Source organism: Chrysemys picta, chromosome 16, assembly GCF_011386835.1.
Source record: "Chrysemys picta bellii isolate R12L10 chromosome 16, ASM1138683v2, whole genome shotgun sequence".
Classification (NCBI taxonomy): domain Eukaryota; kingdom Metazoa; phylum Chordata; order Testudines; family Emydidae; genus Chrysemys; species Chrysemys picta.
The window spans coordinates 26,271,125-26,291,743 of NC_088806.1; the positions used below are offsets into that span (position 1 = coordinate 26,271,125).

The following is a 20,619-nucleotide window of genomic DNA, read 5'->3' on the forward strand; positions in this document are numbered from 1 at the left end:
GGCTGCATTTGTGCATGCTAGTGACCAAAGCTTCCCCAGTTGAAGGTTAACTGTGTGTTACACCCAAGCACACCCTTGACACACCATCCCCAGATCCGCCTAGGGCCTGAACACACCCCTGAAGTGTCCCCTCCTCACCCTCTCTGGTTGTGTGCACGACCAGAACACGCTTCTCCCAGCCACCTCTCTGCCTACCCCAACCTGTTCTTCACCTTTGTCGTTTCTGCTCAGAACTCTCCTGCTAAACCTGCAGGTTCCCTGCTGATTAAAGCCTAGGATCTCTGGCTGCAGGGCTTTCCCCCTTTTCCAGTGGGCCAGAGATGAGCGGAAATGAAGTTCAACACCAGTATCCCCGTGGGGAGGCGGCCCTCCCCCAATTGGAGCACTCTCAAGAACGGGGCCGTGGGCAGTTTGGTTTTTGCAAAGGAGACTTTAATGTGCAGAGTCAGGTTCGTAGTGCAAAGAGTTAATCTTAAAACACACGGCTTTTCTGGACAGCAAATAACAGCCCCTAAAAAGGCAAAGAGACTGACTTTTAAAACATCAAAAAAGATTGGGTAGGAAGGGAAGCAGCAGTGAGCTCGGGGAAGAGAAGTCCCCCAGAAAGCCTGATACAAAACTCTCGCCCTCAGGGGACTGCATTAGAAAAGCAATCGCTCAAAATAAACCCCCGAAGCAGAGCAGCCAAAAAGCAGCAGTGAGGGAGCCAGCTTTTTACAAAGGCACAAATCGGGAGGGTCTGGCTAACTTTACAAAGGGGGCCGGGTTCGCAGCGCAGGACTCTGGCTGCCTCCAACGTCCAAGGCGGCTGGTTAGGAAGAAGAGGAATAGCCTCGTCTGTGCTGGGGCAGGTGGAAAGCGTTACGCACAGTTACGGACACTGCACCTCCCTAAGAGCCTAAGAAGCCTCCTCGGCCAGATCCTCCTCAGGCTGAAATGGGCGTAGCTCTCTGCCCATTTACACCAGCTGACCCGTGCTATTGTATTAGATTGTGCCCGTGCACTTGTGGCATGAATAAAATTTACTTGGGCTTTTAGCGATGCAGTTACTTCCCCCTTCTTTTTATTTGGCATGGTCTTCCCCCGCCCCAGCCAGTCAGCACTAAGGCACTGGAACACTTTCTGAAGGGACAGAACAAATGGACCACTGGGAGAGAGCTTTGGCCCAGCCCCGCAGCCACCATTCTGCTGCGCTTCGAGACACTCTTGTGGTGATTGCGGGGGTTTATACAAACTCTACAAATCAATCAGAGCGTTTCCAGGGGAATTCACAGAAAATAAACAATTCTCCGTTCGGATTTCAACATCCCCAGCAGTGTTTGCAAATGCAGGCGAGGTGGAAAATGAAAGGGACTGGCCAGATGGAGAGGAAAGCAACATTTGAAACAGACTGCAGCTGGGGGAAGAGGGAAACCTTTTTTTTTTTAAATAGCAAAGTAAAAGATTGTAAACACAAGGACTGCAAGCCTGGCTGTGGGTCAGAAAAGGCAGGGCCCACATTGTACCGCTGGCTGCGTGGGTTACAAGCGAGGGCAGAACTTGATTCGGTGACATCTTGCTTTTGCCACCCTAGATTTCAAGTGTAAGGTGCTCAGAAGGGGCGGAGAAGGATATATTTTCATCCCCTTGCCAGCAGCATCACACAGCAGCCATTCAAATGCTTGTCTATGATTCTTTTTTTAATCGATCAGAAAGTGAAAGCTGTGTCATTTTATGTCTCCGTGGCCCACTAGCAGCACTGCTCCCTTGCAGCTTTCGAGGTTAGAAGCTTAACCTCGCAAGTTCTGCATCTCACCCTTCACGCTTGTCTGCCAGATGACGCTCCAGCCCGAAACATGGCAACTCTCCACCAATGCCTGGATCAGCCTCCCCAAGACCATCAAGCACACAAATATGGGTGGTTTCCTGCAGGCTGTTGTGTGGCGTGCTGTGCTCTGCCCTTCGTAGAACTGTTTGGTTCTGGCCTCCATGCAGGGACCGTCCCATATACTAATGCCTTAGAGAGACCAGGGGTAAATCCTGCACCTAAAGAAGTCAATTTTCCCATTGCCATCAGTACAGCCAGCATTTCACCCTGAGGCTGTAATACCATCCCACGAAGTGCATATAACTATTCAGTTACATTCACACCGACTAGCCCGCATCTCGTTATGACATAGTAGAATTCTGCAGTGTAAACAAACTCATTCGATCCTCCCCAAGTGCTCTCTGGCCTTAATACAGGGCTTCATTTGGGGTTAGACCAACTATCAATTATTTATTAGCTTGAGAGAGAACAAAAACATCCCTCAGCCTCTTGTCTTGTGGTCCAGGGGCTCTTTCCAATTTAAGCACTGACGATTAAATTGATTCTGGCACTCTTATAACCCATCTCAAGCATCCGGGAACACGAGAGGGTTTTAGTTTAAATATCTAACTGTCGGCTCACTGATCTCTTGGAATTACGCTTACTGGAAAAATGTTGACAGGCCCTCCAGACCTCCCAGTCCAGACACTATTGCTAAGTTTCACTGCAGGGGGATGGTGCAAAAGCAAAGGAGATCTCAGGATACATTTCACATTTCAGGCCGTCGGTAAAACACAACACTATATCATCCCACTCTAAATTACAACCCCTCTATGTGCAATCACAGCTTCATCACACATGGAAAAGCACTTGCTCCCCAGAGCCTGCACGTCTCAGAGGTCCAGCATTGGGATTTGGAGTTTCCCCCTCGGAGACCTCTCCTTCAATCCCAACCCAGACTGGGAGACAGTGAAAGCTGTTACAACAGGATGGCTCTAGAGCAGTCTCAGTAAAGGCCATGGGTTGAGTAGGCCACAGAGAATAAAAGTCCCTTCTAAAGGGGACCGTCTGAGTGTGCAGGGAGGTACAGCGAGGTGTGGATGCTCGCTGCCCACGCTGGACCTGTTCTGTGGATAAATGGAGGCCTTCAGTCTCCATGGCTGTTAAGACAGCACTACATTCATGAGAAGAATCAATCTTCAAAAGGAAAAAAGAGTCAGCTTGCCTCTCCCCCACTCAAACCCCTCCCCCCCAAAAAAGCTGTGCAAGGAGTCTGGAATGCGCTATCTTGCATAGGTGATCTGTGCTAATTACGTGCTTGTGTATCCAAGGAGGTGCTGACTTAACTCTACCGTAAGTTAAACTGGGAAGAGTTTGTGTTCTCCCCAGTAGCAACATTTGGCTTCTAACCGGCGGCTCTCTCGAGGAGGTGGGGCCCTGAGAGAAGTGAGAAAAAGTGAGCTGGAAAAATCCCACAGCCTAGTAATTTCCCCCCTGCATTACCGGTTTTTGAAGGGGAAAAAAGAAAAAATAAAGACTCCAGATGGCACTAGGATCCAAAACACTGTGACGGTTTCTGAAGGAACAATTAAAGATTGCACAGGGTGTGCTTCTGCAACCAAAAGCCAAATCGGCCTCTTGCTGTGGAGATCACTAGCCAGTCTTTTGGATCAGGCTTGCCCACTCATTAGGGGCTGCAGCCGAGATCCTCAAAAGTATTTAAGTGCCCAACCCCCACTGAAATTGATAGGTGTTTGAGACCTAAATATCTTCCAGAATCTGGGCCTGTGAAATTGACAAGACAGCACTGTGGTTTGCTGTGAAAATGACAGAGAACTTGTCAATTTCACTCTGCTGCTGCAGGCTCTCAGCCACTCAACTCCTTTCCTGCCTCCCTACAAGAAAGCAGGAGAGTAAGTGGGCACAAGAAGAGCTCCCTCTCCCTCTCAACAGCTGAGAGAAGAGGAGAAATGCCAAGATTTTCAGGCAGTCGCTAGCCAAGCCTGCCACAAGTGCCCTCCCTTGCTCCTAATAGCAGGGTTGGAATCCCAGAGTTTGCCCTTTCCTAACAGCTGAGTTTCTTACCAGGGCACAGCCTCCATCTTTCATAGCAGACTTTGGCTAGGAAGTGTCTGGATCCTGTTTCAAGCCCTGCTTTGGATACTCTGTATGACGAGCCAACAGAGGAAGATTCTGCATTCCGGGCAAAAGTCCTTGAAATATGGAAGTTTCAACTGCCAAAACCTTCCAGTCCATGATGGAGATCGGCTACTGTGCTTTCCAGCGGCAGCGACAAGCGAGTTACACCATAATATTAGTGAAACGAAGCTTCTAACGTTCTCATGGTCAGTTCTTTGGAAAACGCCTGGTGGCATAGGAAGTGTTGAGCTGCTGCTGGGTACCTGGCACAGAAAGTAACACCACCATGAAGCTGGGGTCCCAGGATTCTCCTGTGCTGGCTGGCACTACGGGTAAGCCCGGTGGAATGTAGATTAAGCAACACCCTGAGCTCACAGGTACACGTCCAGAGTCTGCAGTATCATCTGCCGGCAGAGCGGGCAGTTGCGCTGGTAGATGGTCTGCTGTAGTAGGATTTCGGTGCATTGTTGGCAGAGGCACAAGTGCCTGCAGGGCAGGAGCAAGACTGTCTTGGTTTGGTCCTGGCAGATGACACATTTTTTACGTTCTTCTTGTTCTTTCAGGAGCATCCACGGGTCGTTCTCTGGAGCGACATCCTCGCTGTCCTCCTCCGAAGCATTCAGCTGCTCTTTCCTCAGAGCTTTGGCTCGTGACGTGCTTGGTCCTTCGCCTGGAGGCTGGAGACGCTGCCCTGCTGTGGCGTTTCGACCAGAGGCTGGTTGCGCATTTGATCCTTGCTCAACGTTCGTGTCATGTTGGTCCCCATGTCTTCTGGCTGCCGGCTGCTGCACCTGACGGGCGCCACCTGCACCCTGCTGATTGGCTCCAGGCAGCCCTGGTCTTCCCTGTTGAGCTCCTCCAGGAGCAGCTGGCCTATGAAAGACTGTAGCTGCCCCTTGCCTGCCTTGGTTGGCCTCTGCACCTTGTTGCGCTTGATTGACCTGTTGGTTTGTTGCTCTGCCTCCTCCATTCCAGTTGGCCATTTGGAGACTCCAGCCTGCTACCCTGCGCCAAGCATGGGAGCTCACGACCATCCCCAGCGACAAGAGCACAATCTGATAGAGGCGCCAGATGTCCCTCCGCAGGCGGTGGTAGGAAGGCAAGGTATTCAGGTATCCCAACACATGGTTTGCCAGGGTCCTTGTCAGCTCAGGGTTGAGGACTAAGGTGCTGACGGTGACAATTAGGGCCAGCAACACTAGGCCATAAAGATTCAGGAAGAAGACGTTAACCAGGAGCTTGCTCATGGACTCTAAGAGTTCGAATGCCAGCTGGCAGGGTGACCACACGAGAATGGACATGGCAATGGCACTGCTAGACATGTGAGCAAGGAAGGCAGCGAGGAGGTCTGTGACTCTTAAGAAAGGGCTGATGATGGAGTCCCACAGGGCCAGCACCAGATTCTGGGTGCCGATCAGGCAGATGTTGATGATGCTGTTAACGAAGTAGGCGAGGAGGCTCATGACAATGGTAAACACTTCGCATACCTGCCTCAGGAGCGACTGGCCAGAGCCAACCACATTCCAGAGCCCTCGGTGCACAAGTTCCTTGCTTCTCAGGACCAGGTGCGAGAACAGGTTCCCAACCACTTTCAGACTCTCCAGGCTGGAGCAGAAGCCTCGGAACAGGCCGGTGACAGTTTGGACAGAGCCCAGGGCCAGGCAGCAAAGCGCCTCCACTAGGTACACCAAGGAGAACAAAGTCCCATTCCAGCAGTGGATCACACTAGTCACCAGTGCATTGGGCAGGTTGTAGATGAACGTGATGAGCCAGACCAGCACTGAGACCAAGGTGGAAACCAGGAAGAAGTTCACGTTGAGCAGGAGACCCAGGAAATCCAGGGCCATCCCTATGCCGTTGATGACCAGGAACACTAGATCCATGGCTCGCACCCTGACGAGGGTGGTCCCGGCGTGAACTAGAGCAGATGGGTTGGAGAAGAAGAGAAGGGTCAGGCTTTGATTGGAAAGGTGGGGAGATGGGGATGGTTCCCAGGGGATGGGGAGGGTCCTGCCATGCAGCTGGGGGAGAAGAGGATCCTCTGGTGGCTAAATGTGCCTAGGGAGGCGAGGTGGGGGTCACTTTAATGTTTCAAGGTCTGAGGGGGGTAATTCCCTTGCTACCAGACTGGGGGGTCTCTCAGACAGGGGTCCCAGCAGGGGTACGGGTGTAAAATCGCTCAGGCTTGGGGGTCCTCTGGCTGGGGAAGGGGGGGCTGGCTTCCAAGTATGGGGTTCGTCTCTGGATCGAAGGGGTCTCAGTTTCTCAGAGGGAGGGGCTCTGTCTCTAATCTGGGGGTCCCCTGGGGTGGGAGCGGGGGAACCGCTGGGTTTGGGGGGTCCTGCCTCCCCGCACCCCCTTCCTGTCAGCGGCGACTCCTTTAGGCGCCGCCCCCCCGGGCGATCCCATCCCTCCGCGGCGGGGGGAGCAGCTCCTCACCCCGCACTCCCACGGGGGGATCCCGGCTCGCTTCCCCCCTCTCCCCCCCCCCCCGCGGGGGGTTAGTCTTATCCACGTCCCAAGGCTTCCTCTGCTCGGATGGGCGCCACCATCTTGAGTGGGCGTGGCTGGATGCCGGCCAATGGGAGGCGAGATCCGCCCTCCTCGCGCTCTGATTGGGCTGTTTGAAGGACTCCGGGAGGGGGTTGTTTACGTTCCGACGGAAGGGGCGTGGCCCATGGGTCCCGAGGCTCCTTTTGATTGGCTAATTCTGGCTCCGGATGGGTGGGTGGGGCTAAGACCACGCTCTGGGCTGAGGATTTAAAGGGACAGTGTCCTACCTGGGCAAGGCTCGACTCGGCTCGGCCCGGCCCGGCCCTGGTGACCTCTGGTAGCGCTGCCACCCCCAGGCAGAGTCTGGGCTCATGGCCTCTGGCTGGTGTCGGGCACCCACTGCGGTACTGGGTCAGCCAGGGGTGCAGATAGCCCAGGGTCCGCTCTGCAGACAGTGGCTGGGGCCAGATGCAATGACCAGAACAGGGCAATTATCCAGTGATCCATCCCCTGTCGTCCACGCCCAGCTTCTGGCCGTCAGAGGCTGAGGGACACCCAGAGCACGGGGTTGTATCCCTGACCAGCTTGGCTACTAGCCACTGATGAACCTATCTTCCATGAACGTCTCTATTTCTTTTTTGAACCCAGTTGTACTTATGCCCATCACACATCCCCGGCAATGAGTTCGACAGGCTGACTGTGCACTATGTGAAGGACTGCCTTCTGTTTGTTTTAACCCTGCTGCCTATTAATGTCATAGGGTGACGCCTGATTTTTGTGTTATGTGAAGGGGTAAATTACACGTCCTTATTCACTTTCTCTACACCATTCATGATTTCATAGACCTCTATCATAGTCCCCCCTACCCCAGTTGTCTCTTCCAAACTGGACTGCCCTTGTCTTTTTTAATCTCATTCAAGGTGAAGTGGCCCATTAAAACCCCTGCAGTCATAGCACAAAAAGAGGGGGTTAGTGGGTTACAGATGGTTGTAATAAGCCATAAATCCAGAGTCTATGTTCAGTCCATGATTTTTGTTGTCTAGCTGAGAAATGAATTTAAGCTCCCAAACTCATCTTTTGAAAGTATTGTGCAGGTTTCCTTTCGGGAAAAGGAATGGTCCTTGAATGATCCATTACAATATGTGCTAACTACTTATGCTAAACAATCTGTTCCGCCTTGCATTTTGCTGTGACGCTTAGCAGTTCCTTTCCCAGACCTGAAGAAGAGCTCTATGTAAGCTTGAAAGCTTGTCTCTCTCACCAGCAGAAATTGGTCCAATAAAAGATATTATCTCACCCGCCTTGTCTCTCTAATATCCTGGGATCTACAGGGCTACAACTGCACTGTCTGTTTAGGTGTAAATTAAGTATTCTATGGTTCACAATGGAGGATTGTGAAATCTTCAAAAAAGAGGAAATTAACAGGAAGAGGTAAATGGGTGTGTGGGATGGCCTGATGTTCAGGTGAACATCAAAGGTCTGTTCTTGAGATTTGGGCGACACCCTCTGGGATCCTTCGCCTTGGAAGTAAACTGGCAGTGAGTTGGTTTCGGAAAAAGTGGGTCTCAGCTAAGCTTGGTTGAAGATACGGGAGAGAACTTTGGGGGAGAGAACTAATAAGTTTTCCCCCTGTCTAAAGAAGTTTAAATTTTAGATCAAGAATGAGTGAAATGATGTTGCTTTAAATGTAACCATGTATTGCCATCTCTCACGCTGGTTTATATTTGAATCTCTATTTTTTCTTAAATAAATGTCCTTTTGTTTTATCATTGAACTCAAGTGCTGTGTGTGAGAGAGACGGGGTGGGCTAAGGTAAAACTAGTAAATTGGGATACATTGTTCTTTGGGAACAGAGGCTCTGGGATTTCTGTGGGTATCCAGTGATCAGGGGCTGGAAACCACAGCGGGTCACTTTGAAAGGAGTCATGGGCTGGGGTATGTGAATTGTCAACCTACAGGGCAAAGGCACGGCTGGTGTAGCCCAGAGGAACATGCTTGAACTAACATCGAGCTGGCACAGGCAAGAGCCCCACACGCTGGAGGCAGGTGGCAACAAGATGACTCACAGCCCAGGCTGCCCTGAGAAGTGTGTCAGTGCCCTCTGCCAGTTCCTGGGTCACAACTCCCCTCTATTCCCCTGGGTACACCCCCCCCCCCCAAAAGGTAGGGAATGGTGCCTTCCTCCCATTTCCCTGGGTCTCCTTTTATTTCCCTGGGGAGTGAAGGCAGACCCCCATTTATTCCTAACCCGAAATCCCCCCTTTTACTTCCCCCAAGACAAGGGCAGCTAACCCTCTTTATTCCCCTCCCTGAGGAGAGGTGTCTTCCCCCACCCTGCCCTGGGATCCCCAGCCACATGTAATCGCCATAGTATGGCCGTGTCACAGAAGAGGTGGCCCTGATTGTACCAGACCAGGCTGCAGCAGGACCACAGGCCTCTCACCTTGGCTAGGGTTACCATATTTAACAAATAAAAAAAGAGGACCCTCCACGGGGCCCTGACCCTGCCCATTTCCCACCCCCAGCCTCGCCCCAACTCCGCCCCTTCCCCGCCCTAACTCCGCCCCCTCCTCCCTCCCACTCCCGGCCACGCGAAAAGGGCTGCCCGAGCGCTACCGGCTTCACAGTTTGCCGGGCAGCCCCCAGACCTTGCGCCCCCGGCCGGCGCCTCCCCAGCACAGCTGGAGCCCGGGAGGGGAAGCGCCCAGCCGGGGGCGCAGGGTCTGGAGGCTGCCTGGCAAACCATGAAGCCGGTAGCACTTAGGCTTCGGGCAGCCCCTATGCCTCCGGACCCTGCGCCCCCGGCCGGGCACTTCCCCTCCCGGGCTCCGGCGGCGCAGGGTCCGGAGGCATGGGGGTTGCCCAAAGCCCGTAGTGCTCGGCTCTTAAACAGAGCCGAAGAGTCAGGGGAGGAGCAGAGCCGCCGCGGCTGGAGGCTCTGCTCCTCCCCTGACTCTTCGGCTCTGTTTAAGAGCCGAGCTGCCCGAGCGCTACCGGCTTCGGGCAGCCCCCATGCCTCCGGCCCCTGTGCTGCCGGAGCCCGGGAGGGGAAGTGCCCGGCCGGCGGCTGGAGTCCGGAGGCAAGGGGGCTGCCTGAAGCCCATAGCGCTCGGGCAGCTCGGCTCTTAAACAGAGCCGAAGAGTCAGGGGAGGAGCAGAGCAGCCGCGGGAGGGGAAGTGCCCGGCCGGCATTTTCCCGGACATGTTCGGCTTTTTGGCAATTCCCCCCGGACGGGGGTTTGATTGCCGAAAAGCCGGACATGTCCGGGAAAAAACGGACGTATGGTAACCCTAACCTTGGCCATCCTGAGCCACTGCCTTATCACTGCAAGTGCAATACAAATCCTAATGGGACAGATTTCCCAATTCTCAGCCCACTGCCCCTAGCAAGAGCACATTCTGCTTCTTGTTAGGGGTGGTGGTTAAGCAGCAAGCATGAACTATGAAGAAAGCAAAGCAGACGTTAAAATTGCTTTGCTTTTAATCATCTCAACACAAGAAGGAATTATTATTTTTAACATATAAAGATTGATGCTGCCAAAGTTCCCCTCAAAAAGCTGGGACTGGGGTCAGCCTCGGGTGGTCACCAACCAATCCAAACTACACAGGCAACCTGTCATGTCCTGCAAAATCTTGCTTGCAAAAAACAACAACAAATCCAGGAATACAGCTTGGGGAGGTGGGGGCGGAATCCCTGTGTTGCAACATTTTGCATGGTCTCTCCACATTCTTCACCTCTCACCCCTGAATTCCTTGCCCCTCCCCTGTGCAAAATATGTGGGGGAGGGGAAGCGTTCCAGGGGGAAACTAAGGGGTTAATTGCGATCCGATGTCATGTGCTAGAACAATTTCTCGGCTTCAGTTTTGTCCTGCAGTGCAAACTGCCACCTCTAGCAGCTGCCCCTATCACTCCAACCCCGTGATTTTCACCCCGGTGTTGCCTGGGCTGTCCCATTGCACAGCTGGGATTGGGTTTTTCCATGAGGCGGAGATGTTTGTATTCTGTTTACACAGGTGCCCTTTCTCCAAAGCCCCAGCTCTCTGGGAGAAGCGAGGTTTTAATAGATTGAACAGAATTTATTAGGCCTGCTAAAACCACATACCTCAATCTCAGGGCTGCTTGTTAGCGTGCTGTCCTGCGTTTCCTCCCCTTGCCCTGAGCTCTGACAAGCCCTACTCCTGTAGCATTAGAGTGACCAGACAGCAACTGTGAAAAAATGGGACAGGGGGTGGGGGGTAATAGAAGCCTATATAAGAAAAAGCCCCAAAAAACAGGACTGTCCCTTTAAAAACGGGACATCTGGTCACCCTATGTAGCATCCTCGGCTGAGGATTAGAGGGTATGCAAGACGCTGACGCAAAACAGCCAGAGAGCAAAGCTTTGCCCCATGGCCAGGGACAACTGCCCCAGGGTAGCTTTCTCTGACCCCATTGCTGGTTCACCTGAGTCCCCCTGGGCTTCAAAGCGCCATAGCTAATTAAAGGGCAGCAATATAGTCGAGTGGTTATCACAGGTCTGGGAATCAGGACTCCTGGGTTCTATTCCCAGCTGTGCTGCTGACATGCTGATTGATCTTGGGGCAAGTTACAGCCCCTTCTCATGCATCAATTTCCCCATCTGTACAATCTGGGGATGTTTGGATCTGGGATAATGGTTTAGGCTTGTCTCTAAATATGAGGCTCGTAGCTGCTTTGCATTGTGGTTGAAAGGGGTGCTTGTGAGGGCTGGGAGTGATGGTTTGTTATTGTAGGGTCTGTTCAGGAGCTCTGCTGGCATTGGCATCAGTTTAGAAAGCATTTGTCTTGACGGGGGGGGGTGAGAAATGAGGAGCTTTGCTGATGCACATAAAGAAAAGGGGAGGTGAGCTTTGAAGCTCGCATGCTGGTCTGAGCCGCCCCCTGCAATCTGGCGACCGGACTGTTCTATGGAGAATGACCTCGACCTGTGCCACGCAGTTAAAAAGTTCCTCCTTCTAGGAACACCAAAAAGTGGCACTGGCTCTGCCCTGCTGTGCGCAGCCCCTTGATGGCCTGTGTGCCGCTCAGGCGGGTTTGCAGCTGCTGCCGTTCCCACTGGGCTTGGGAATATTTTCAGCCTTCGGAATGTCAGTCGGTGCAGGAGGAAGTGTCTGGGGCTGAAGGGAAACCAGGTGTTTCGCTACAGGGGGGTCCCAAGTGTGATCTCGATGCAGGACTCCTTGTACTCAGTGACCGCTCGGGGGCAGGTTTGCAGAGCGATCAAACAAAGGAGGGAGAGCGGATGAGGTGGCGGGGAGCTGCCGCCGAGGCCTCTCTCGTCTTGGATCAGTGTCTGAGAACCTGCTGGGGGGCGGAGGGGGAAGGTCTCTGCAGCTTCTGGATCCATGTCTGTGCAGCCAGTAGGTTAAGATGAAGCAGAATTGGAGGCTGCATTATCTGCTGGACTTCAGGCTGGTGGTGGTGACGGGGGACCCAACAGAACAGTGATCAGAGGCCTGCGAGGTGACTGATGGGAAAGCTGGATTTCCAGCATCGGGGGACAACATGAGACCCCAGCCTAAAGGACTGGGGCAGAACCAGCGGGTAACCGCCAGGGCTCGATGACCAGCTGGCCTTCTGTTCTGTTCAGGTTCTCACTCCAAGCCCATCACCGTGGCATCCGAGCTCATGGGCACCAGTATTGTCATCCCAGCAGCGTGCTGCACTCTCTGGCTCTCCTCTGTGAGACGGTGACACTCAGCTAGCTGAAGGAGAAAGGGGGAGGGTGGCAGGATCGGGGCGGCGCAAGGGGTGTTAACTCGCCAAGCACGTGCCTCAGGCGAGCTGGCTTCGATGTATGGTTACGATCACCAGCGACATGAGTGTAGTGAGTTCTCATCCTAGTCACGGGAGAGGTTTGTGCTTGTCACAGAATCCCTGCACCGTCGGGCACAACTGGCAGTGACTGATTAGAGAAGCAAGAATAGCAGGAAAGTTGGGGTGAGTGGGAGGCCAGGCCTGGACTACCAAGGGGGGCTTCAGGTCAGGATTGAGGTGCCCTGGCAGAGCTGTGTGGAAGAGCCAGGACTGGAATAATAGCAGGTGGGGGTTGAGGTGTATTTACAGAGCAGGGGGAGGAGCGGGGGAGCTTGCACATTGCCTGCCTGCGGCATTGCCTGGCTCTAGCCAATGTTATCAGCTTCTCATCACAAGCATTAAATTTATGGCCAGCTTCCAACTGCTCCTGCAGTCAGAAGAACCCACGGTCTCTGGGTCTGGCAGCAGAGGCTCAGCATTGGCTGCTGGGAAGGATATTTTTACTTTAACTCCCCAGTATCCAAAATAAGCCCCATGCCACCCTGGCTGTGCCAGAGGCTCACCCCAAGGGACATTCCAGCCCCTGGTTCCCAACACAACGCTCCCCTGCCCCCCACTGCACGTTCAGAGGTTGCACAGCAAACTGCAAACGGACCCTGAGCCTCCCCGGGAGACGCATTCCAGGCCCGTCAGGCTTTGGAGCCAGTGAGGACAGGCCGTTAGCTCTGTGTGCGAGACCTGGAGCCCAAGGCTTTTTAAGGAAAGGGAAAGCCGTGAACTGGATGAGCCATGGGAAAGTTATCCAAGGAGCTGACTGCTGCACTCCTGGCTATGAGCAATCCGGGACCTGCAGCTATTCAGCCCGAGGAGCTGCTCTGGCCAAGAGGTACCAGGCGTTAGGAGGCATTGCTGGTAATATTGACAGGGAGCGTAATCTACTCAAGCCCAGGACTGAGGGGTGGGTCTCCTGGGTTCTCTCACCTCTGGGAAGTGGTAGTGGTTAGAGCTGGGGGGCTGGAAGGCAGGACTCCTGGGTTCTATTTCTGGCTCTGCTGCTGGGTGACCTTGATGCAGGACGTGCCACCTCTTCCAGTGCCTCTGTTTACCCTGCTGTGGAACGGGGATAGTGCCAAACATGCCCGTGCTGTTGAAGTGTTTTGCCATCCTAAAGGGGAAAGGGGCTTGCGACGGGCCGAGTCCAATCTAGAAATGCTTTGTCCAAAGGAGCAGTGTCCTGTCCCAGTACTCTGCCCTTCCCTAGCTGCTTCCCAGACTTCACTAGCCAGCACTGCCACTTGCCCCAGGGCTCATGCCAGCCCCTGAACAAACCCAAACAGTGCAGAGTTAACTCCCGGGCACTCTTTATTGCTGGTCACTTTCAGGATCATTGTCTTAATTATTGGAGCAGCAAAACCTACCCTCTCTCGCCCCCGTCCCTCTGGATCCTCCACTCTCCTCCTCCCCAGGGTTCCCTTCTGCTGCTCAGACTTTCACCTTGCGCTCCCCATGTTTGGATTTCCAATTTTTTAAAAAATCTGAGGCAACCTCTGTCAGTTTCATTCGCTGATTTCTTCGGGCCCCTGAGCTGGGGAAACGGGAGACAAGTCCTCCTGGGACGAGCAGGCACCATGTCAGCCCATCCCGCACTGCACCTGCTTCCCTCCCTTCCCCTTACCTCTCCTCCCTCTCCCGCACCATCTCGCCTCTTTCTTCTGGGAGCCAGTCGTGATGGACCCTCTGCTTACTGTGCTGCTCCGTGGCCACATCTCCTGCCCACAGCCCAGTCTCCTTGTCCCTCCTGACATCAGGCAGAGCTAGAGCCAGAATCGCCACTCCCCAAACCCCTTTAGCAAATGCAGGGTCACTGTAGCTGCAGCCCACGCCCGGGGCGTGGCGTGCGTGCATCATCCTTCCATTGGAAAGGGAGGGCGGGAGGTGGCTGCTTCGAATGTGCTGACACCTCCCTCCTCCAGTGGGGGCGCTTCACCCCTGGGAGCTGCTCTAGGGCGGAGACACCCTGGTACTGACTGTTGTATCGCAGCATGAAGGAACTGCCAGCACGAAGGCATGACTGTATTCCCACTGTCCACCAGTACACTGCAGTGTCTGGGAATCCCGGTCGCTGATGACTGCATCAGAACAAGTAGATCACAGCATCCAGGAATTCTTGTTGCTAAGCTCTGACTGCATCCCATCTGCCTGGAAACCCCTGTCCCTGAAGTTCCTTGGTGTCACCTCCATTATAGCCCAGCACCAAGTCCGTCGTCATCCCCCGCCCCCCGCCCCAAATTCCTCCACATCTCCGAGTACTGAGCCTGACCCCCAGAGGTTGCTGAGCTAGCTCTTCTTATTGCAGGCCGTGCTAGACAGTTGCTAGAGGTCACGCTGATTTGCCTTGGAAAAGGAATCGACAGCTGTGCTAACGACAGCGTTAGCAGGCACTAGCCCCTCGCCCTCGTCTCTGGATATAGCCCATCGACCCCATGTGCCCCGCACAGCAGTAACGCGATTACTGCCGCCCACCAGAACTGAATGAACTCACCGCTCCGTGTTCTCATCAGCCTTCCAGGCCGAACAAAATAATTAGCCTCCCCTAACCTCATTAGAAGTCATTTACGCTCATTCAGATGTGGGCAGGCCAGTGAAACAGACCCAGAGCTCAGCTGGCATGACGGGTAGCTGGAGTTCCAGCTCACAGCAGCTACTGCTGAGCCCCAGGAGAGGAGGGAACTGGGCCTCCCTGGGCAGACTCGTGATTGCCTGGTTTTAACACATACATAGACAAAGGTGCTGGAACTAGGGGTGTTGGGGGTGCTGCTGCACCCCCTGGCTTCCAGTGTTTTCCATTATATCCAGGGTTTACAATTTGGTTCAATGGCTCTCAGCACCCCCACTATACCCATTGTTCCAGCCCCCCCTGTACATAGAACGTTTCATCTTCCGAGCACTTAGTAAACCTTAGTCCCAGCTCACAGAGATGTTGCTAGGTAAGGAGGGGTGGAGAGACTGACCCTGCCTCTGGAATGCAGCCACCTCTGGGGGTGGAATGTGGCAGCTGCTCCGCAGCTCCCTGTGTAATTGTTTCAGACAAGAAACGAAGCCGCTTGTCTCCGGCTGAAGCTTCGCAAGGAGCTCGGATACGCAGACTGTGGAATCAGGAGACTTGTGCTCAGTTCCCAGTTCTGCCACTGACTCATTGTGTGACCTCGGGGGAGTCACCCCTCCCTGTCTCCGTTTCTCCCGCTGTAAAATGGGGATGTTGATCCAGCCCTGAGGTCCCTGGATGCAGCGTGCAATAGAAGGGCTCAGTATAAACATTACTTTCCAAGAGCCAAGTCTTCAGGACCCCATTTCTACACCTCATCTGCAGAAGAACATCCCCCAAGCGGCACTGAGGTGCGGAGGGCATGGTTACCGGGCACAGGCAGAGCTGGAATAGTGTGTCAGGATCGGGGGGCACTGGAAGAGCTGTTAGGGGGAAAATTGCCTAGAGCCGGCTTGCTCTACACTTCACTCTAGCTAGGGCTCGTATTGAGGGGACTGTTGGAGGATTGCAAAGCTGGGGTAAGGACCAGCTCTTCTGGGTCTTGGCCTGATGAAATTCTGAGCCCCGACCCATGCCTGCAGCCAGCTGTCTGGGCTATGGGTGCACGCCCTGGGCAGAGCCCAGCAGGGATGCTAGGAATGAGCTGGGGGATGTCCGCGGAATGGGAAGAATGAGCCTGGACAAAGGGCCGGAGATTGGAACTTCCAACAAATCCTGATGGATGATGAATGAGATCCTCAGAGGAAGCCAAAGCATTGTCCAAAGCATCAAAGCCCGAGCTTCCTGGTGGGGGGCCCTGTGCTCTCTGGGCAGGATGCCTGTAGCACACGCTCTGCCTGGAGAGGTGACTCTAGCTCCCGGGGCCCACCTACGGAATCTCGTCTTTCCCTGATTTCCCCTAGGACGCCAAAGTTTTAACCGTCCTAGGCTAGAAAGGGTTAAACGGAATGAACCCCGAGCGGTCGTTCTCGCCGGTTTATATTGCTGTGTAACTCCAGGGGCATCAGGGATCTGCTGCAGGATTGTGGCCGTAAACTCCATTTATTATGAATTATTCTGGGGTGAAAATCCAGCCGCTCCGCTCCTGCCTGGGCATGAGTCTCTCTGCTCCATCCCGTTAGCAATTCTATCCCAGCTCCCGGGTCCACGTGCGGCTCCCAACTCGCTGGATCTCTGCTCTGGGCAAGCGGCACTCCTCACAACAGACGCACACACTGCCTGCTGGAGAGGGGATTATAAACACACACAGGTCTCCCCTTCCCTCCCCATCACAGCTTCCCTGCAATGCTTTGGAGGAGCAGAGAGCCAGCAAAGCGCTGGCCAATCTCACCCTGCTGATCGGTCTGGGGTTGGCTACTTTGAGTTCAGTTCTCCTCTGGAATCCTCCCTCCCCTATTACTTGTGAACGTGTCCTAGGGGGTGGGAGCTTCTCCCAGATCCCTGTCTCTGAAGCGGAACACAGCAGGGTTAATTTTTTTCTGACTCATTTAAAACAATGGGTGATTGTGCTGTATCTGCTCTGGGACTGGGGAAGCCCTTGTTTTCCTGTTTCCTCTAGCATGGCCTATGGATGTGAGCAGAGATACTAAAGATGACCACACTGCGCTTTGGGGCAGGCCCAGGAGTGACACAGCGGCAACACAGCATGGTGTCGATGTTGAAACAAGCCTGCTGAATGGAGAGCCGGGGCGGGGGGGGGGGGGGGGGGAGAGGTGTGTGGGCAGCCTAGTCCCTGTCGGATTTGCTTCCAGTTTACGCCAGTGCAGGTGAGAGGGAACCCAGCCCATGGAGAAGCCTTTCATTTCTCAGGGCCTTACTTTCCCCAGCACCTGTCATCCAAGAGGTGAGCCCCAAGGTATAGGAATCCTTTCACCCACCACTAAGATGCAGCCACCTCTGGAGTGGGACACGGCAGCTGTTTTAACAGCCCCACAGCCATGAGGCACAACAGGTTAGGATAGGATGCAAAGAAGAAAATTGTATGCAGTTGATTTAGGGCCCAGTCCTGCAAGGTGCTGAGCTCCCTCAAGTCTTTGGGGTCTGTGGGAGTGGAGGGTGCTCAACAGTTCCATGCAGGGTCAGGCCCTTAGAGAGGGTCCCCAGAATAAAGCCGATAGGATCTGTCTTTTCCACAAAAAGAATGGGCTTTCCTTCCTCCTGCCCCTTTGTTCAGACTGGCAGCCTTGCGGATCTCTGCCAGCCGCAGCTCCGAATATGGGGGTTTCCGGAGCAAGGTTTCTGAAGCAGGGGGATGGCTGTCCCGGGGAAGCTGGGGCACTAATATCCTTTCTGGAAATTCTCCAAAGAGCGCTGGGAAACGCATGCAAAATCCATGGGAAAAACCTGCCCGGCTAAATCCCACTGTTCTGAGCCAGTGGGCTTCCATTCCCCTCTGCCCCTTTTTACAGCCCGCCTGATGGTTTTCTAATGTTCACCGGCCTGAGATATTAGCTGTTGAGCTGAGACTCTCTCTCTAGGCCACAGGGATCAGAACTCGGTCTGGCTGCAGTGACCAGAGCAAGGCAGGGAGCAGCTGCAGAACCTCAGCCATAAACAGGATCATTGAGAAGAGATAAAAGGGCCATAGCACGGCCCAGGGGCTCAAGCATCAGACTGCGATCTGGCTTCCCGCTCTGACACTGACTGACTGGGTGGCCCTTGGCAACGGACTAGCCCTTTCTGTGCTTCAGTTTCCCCCTCTGCAATGGCGGTGACCTGCCTTTATAAAGCACGGGGGGATCTGCAGAGGAAACGGGCTGGACAGGAGTTAGGCAGTCACTGTAAATGCAAGTTCAGGGGAGAGCTCCGTGCAGTAGCCCTCTCCTTATCACTAGTCAGCATGTCCTTGGCTGAGTCTTGGCTGGGGAGGAGTGTGGGAATTGGCCGGGCAAAGCCACTGGAAAATCGCCCGGCCTTTACACCGCATCTCAACTATTTCACCAGCCTGTAAAAAAACCCTGACTTGCCCTAAGCTGGTGAATTTAGCCAGGCTGCCTCCAACCTGCCCCAGCCCAGAGCACGATACAAGAGCCGCCTTCCCAGGATACCGGACAGAATAAAGCCCTGCAAGGAAACTCAGACCTAGGGACAGCAAAGCGCAGGGGCTGTTGTGAGTACGCTCCAAACCCAAGCCTGCTAACGCAATGGACCTTAATAAGGGGCTCTGGCACCTGGAGAGGATGGAGCCAGGCAGGGCACACAGTCCGCTCTGGATCAGCGGCAGCAGGAAAAGGGGACAGAGGGTGTCGGTGGTTCTACCTCGGTGGGCTTAAGGGGCTGTGTTCCTGCTGCATGGGGCAATCGGCAAATCTTGAGACTAGAGCTAGTCCTGGGGAGCAGAGCCCCTTCCGCCACCCCAACCCCGCCCCACCATCCCCCCACTGTCGCTGCTGCTGCCACCGGGCGCCATTTTTCTTTCCTGCAAAAATTAAGCTTTATTCCTTTTGTCCCCAGTCCAGCGCAAGCAGCCCAGTGACGAGCCCTGGCCACTTGGCCAGCGACGAGCCCTGGCCACTGGGCCAGCAGACCCACTAGCCGTGAGGCCGCTGGGATGGGAGACGTGCCATATAACTGAGACCCAGGGCATGGAATACACCCAGCAGAAGAGTGATCAGAAGTAAACAGAGGTACCAGGGGAAGTCTGGACACGCAGCACAGGCATCTGAATGGCACCAGGCAGTTTGATTTAAGCCCGTCCCAAAGGCATCGGAGTCACTCAGCCACAGCCCAGGCTCCCTCCAGATGTCACTTTCCCTGTGGTCATGGCCGGGGGCTGCTAATGAATAGGTGTTGGTGTGAAGCTGGAGACACAGAACTCCCTGGACCATCAGCTGTCTTAATGAGCTCTGACAGGCAGCGGACAGGAGGAGCCCAGAACATACCCAATGTCCCCTCTGGGCAAACACCCCATGTCGGTACCTGCAGTGTTGCGTGATGTCCCAGCCTCTTGCCGCTATTTATAGGGGATGGTGAGGAGGGAGGGTCTCCAGCCCAAGCCCGAATGTCTATGCTGCCATTGTTAGCCCCACAGCACAAGCCCAAGGCAGTTGACCCGAGCTCCGAGACTCGCTGCCACACGGATGTCTTTGGCAGTGTAGACGTACCCTAAGAAGCAGCTCTGATGACAGTGTGTGGAGTGGAGGACAGACTGACACTCAGGGATGGGTCAGGCCGGCATCTGGGAACCAACAGGATCAATAATGCTTTGCCCTTCTGGAGCCCAGAGAGGGGACATGCGTGTCACCTGACCACTGAGCTAATGGCAGAGCTGGGAAAAGAACCCAGGAGTCCTAGCCTCTTGCCACTAAAGGCCATCCTCTGGCTCCTCGTTCCATGCTCTAGCTCCCAGGCAGTGCTGCCTGTGTAGAAGCTAGGAGGGAGGAGGTGCTAGGGAAGCAATCCATGGCACTGGTGATTACTGAAAATAATATATTCGGAGGGCCCCCGGCGTTCCGTGGGCCCAGGAGACACCGGCCTGTTTGATCAGACCTTGATCCTCCCCGGTGTACACTCAGCACCACGCCAGACTCTAATTGGCAGTGACACCCTGTCCCGTCTCATCCGGAGCCTGGGGATTTCCTGTAACAGAGATCAATGTCCACAGCATCCAGCCTGCCACCTGGGCCCCCGCCTCACTTTCCCCGGCTGCTGCGATCACCGCTAGCCCCAGAGCCCCGCCTCTGGCCCTCACTTCCTCTCCTCCCCGCCAACCAGTCTTATTTATTTGGATTAATTAGTTAGTTAGCACATGAAGAGGGAAAATCTGGGAGGCAGCTGCTCCAGCCGGGGGCCTCCCCTCCTCTGCCACCCGCCCCAGCTGGCAATATAATCCCAGCCATTGTGAAAGCGAGTGACTGTCTCAGCGACCCTGTCCGGCTCCGAACAATGGGAGCCTTTTCTTGGGCATGTGCTAAAGGGAGAGATGAACTCAGAAGTTTTGCAAAGGAAAAGGAAGGTTAAAAATAGCCAGGGGGAGGGTCTCTTCCCCACCATTCTCCCGCAACACCAGCTCATTTCCTGTGGGACCTTCTGGCCCATTCGCTGCTTCTAAATCCTTCTCTGCAGCGACTCGGGGAGCTGGACTGATCCATCCCAGGACAGCAGGTGCCTCTTAAGGACACTGGACAAGCTGACTCTGGGGTTCTTCTCCTGATTCTCTCGCTGAAGCCCTGGCAAATCACTTCCCCCTTTGTGCCTTCCTTTCCCCAGCTGTGAAGTGGGGAGAAGGACAGTGGCTGGACGCTCGGTTAGTATTAGGGAAACGCTTTCACAGATTCAAGGCCAGAAGGCACCATTGGGATAGTCTAGCCTGACTCCTGCATAGCACGGGCCAGAGAACTGCCCCCAAATAATTCCCAGAGCAGAGGTTTTAGAAATTACA

At 54.3% G+C, this 20,619-nt stretch overlaps 1 protein-coding gene across 1 annotated transcript; it reads right to left on the reverse strand.

Moving 5' to 3' along the window:
* Nucleotides 1–410: 410 nt before the first annotated feature.
* Nucleotides 411–6,524, reverse strand: RNF26 (ring finger protein 26). The gene is made up of 2 exons (XM_005303772.4): nt 6,365–6,524; nt 411–5,843 (listed from the first exon to the last, which is right to left on the reverse strand). Exon 2 carries the CDS (start codon nt 5,806–5,808, stop codon nt 4,297–4,299), a length of 1,512 nt encoding a protein of 503 aa, XP_005303829.2. The 5' UTR covers nt 5,809–5,843; nt 6,365–6,524; the 3' UTR covers nt 411–4,296.
* Nucleotides 6,525–20,619: the final 14,095 nt, after the last annotated feature.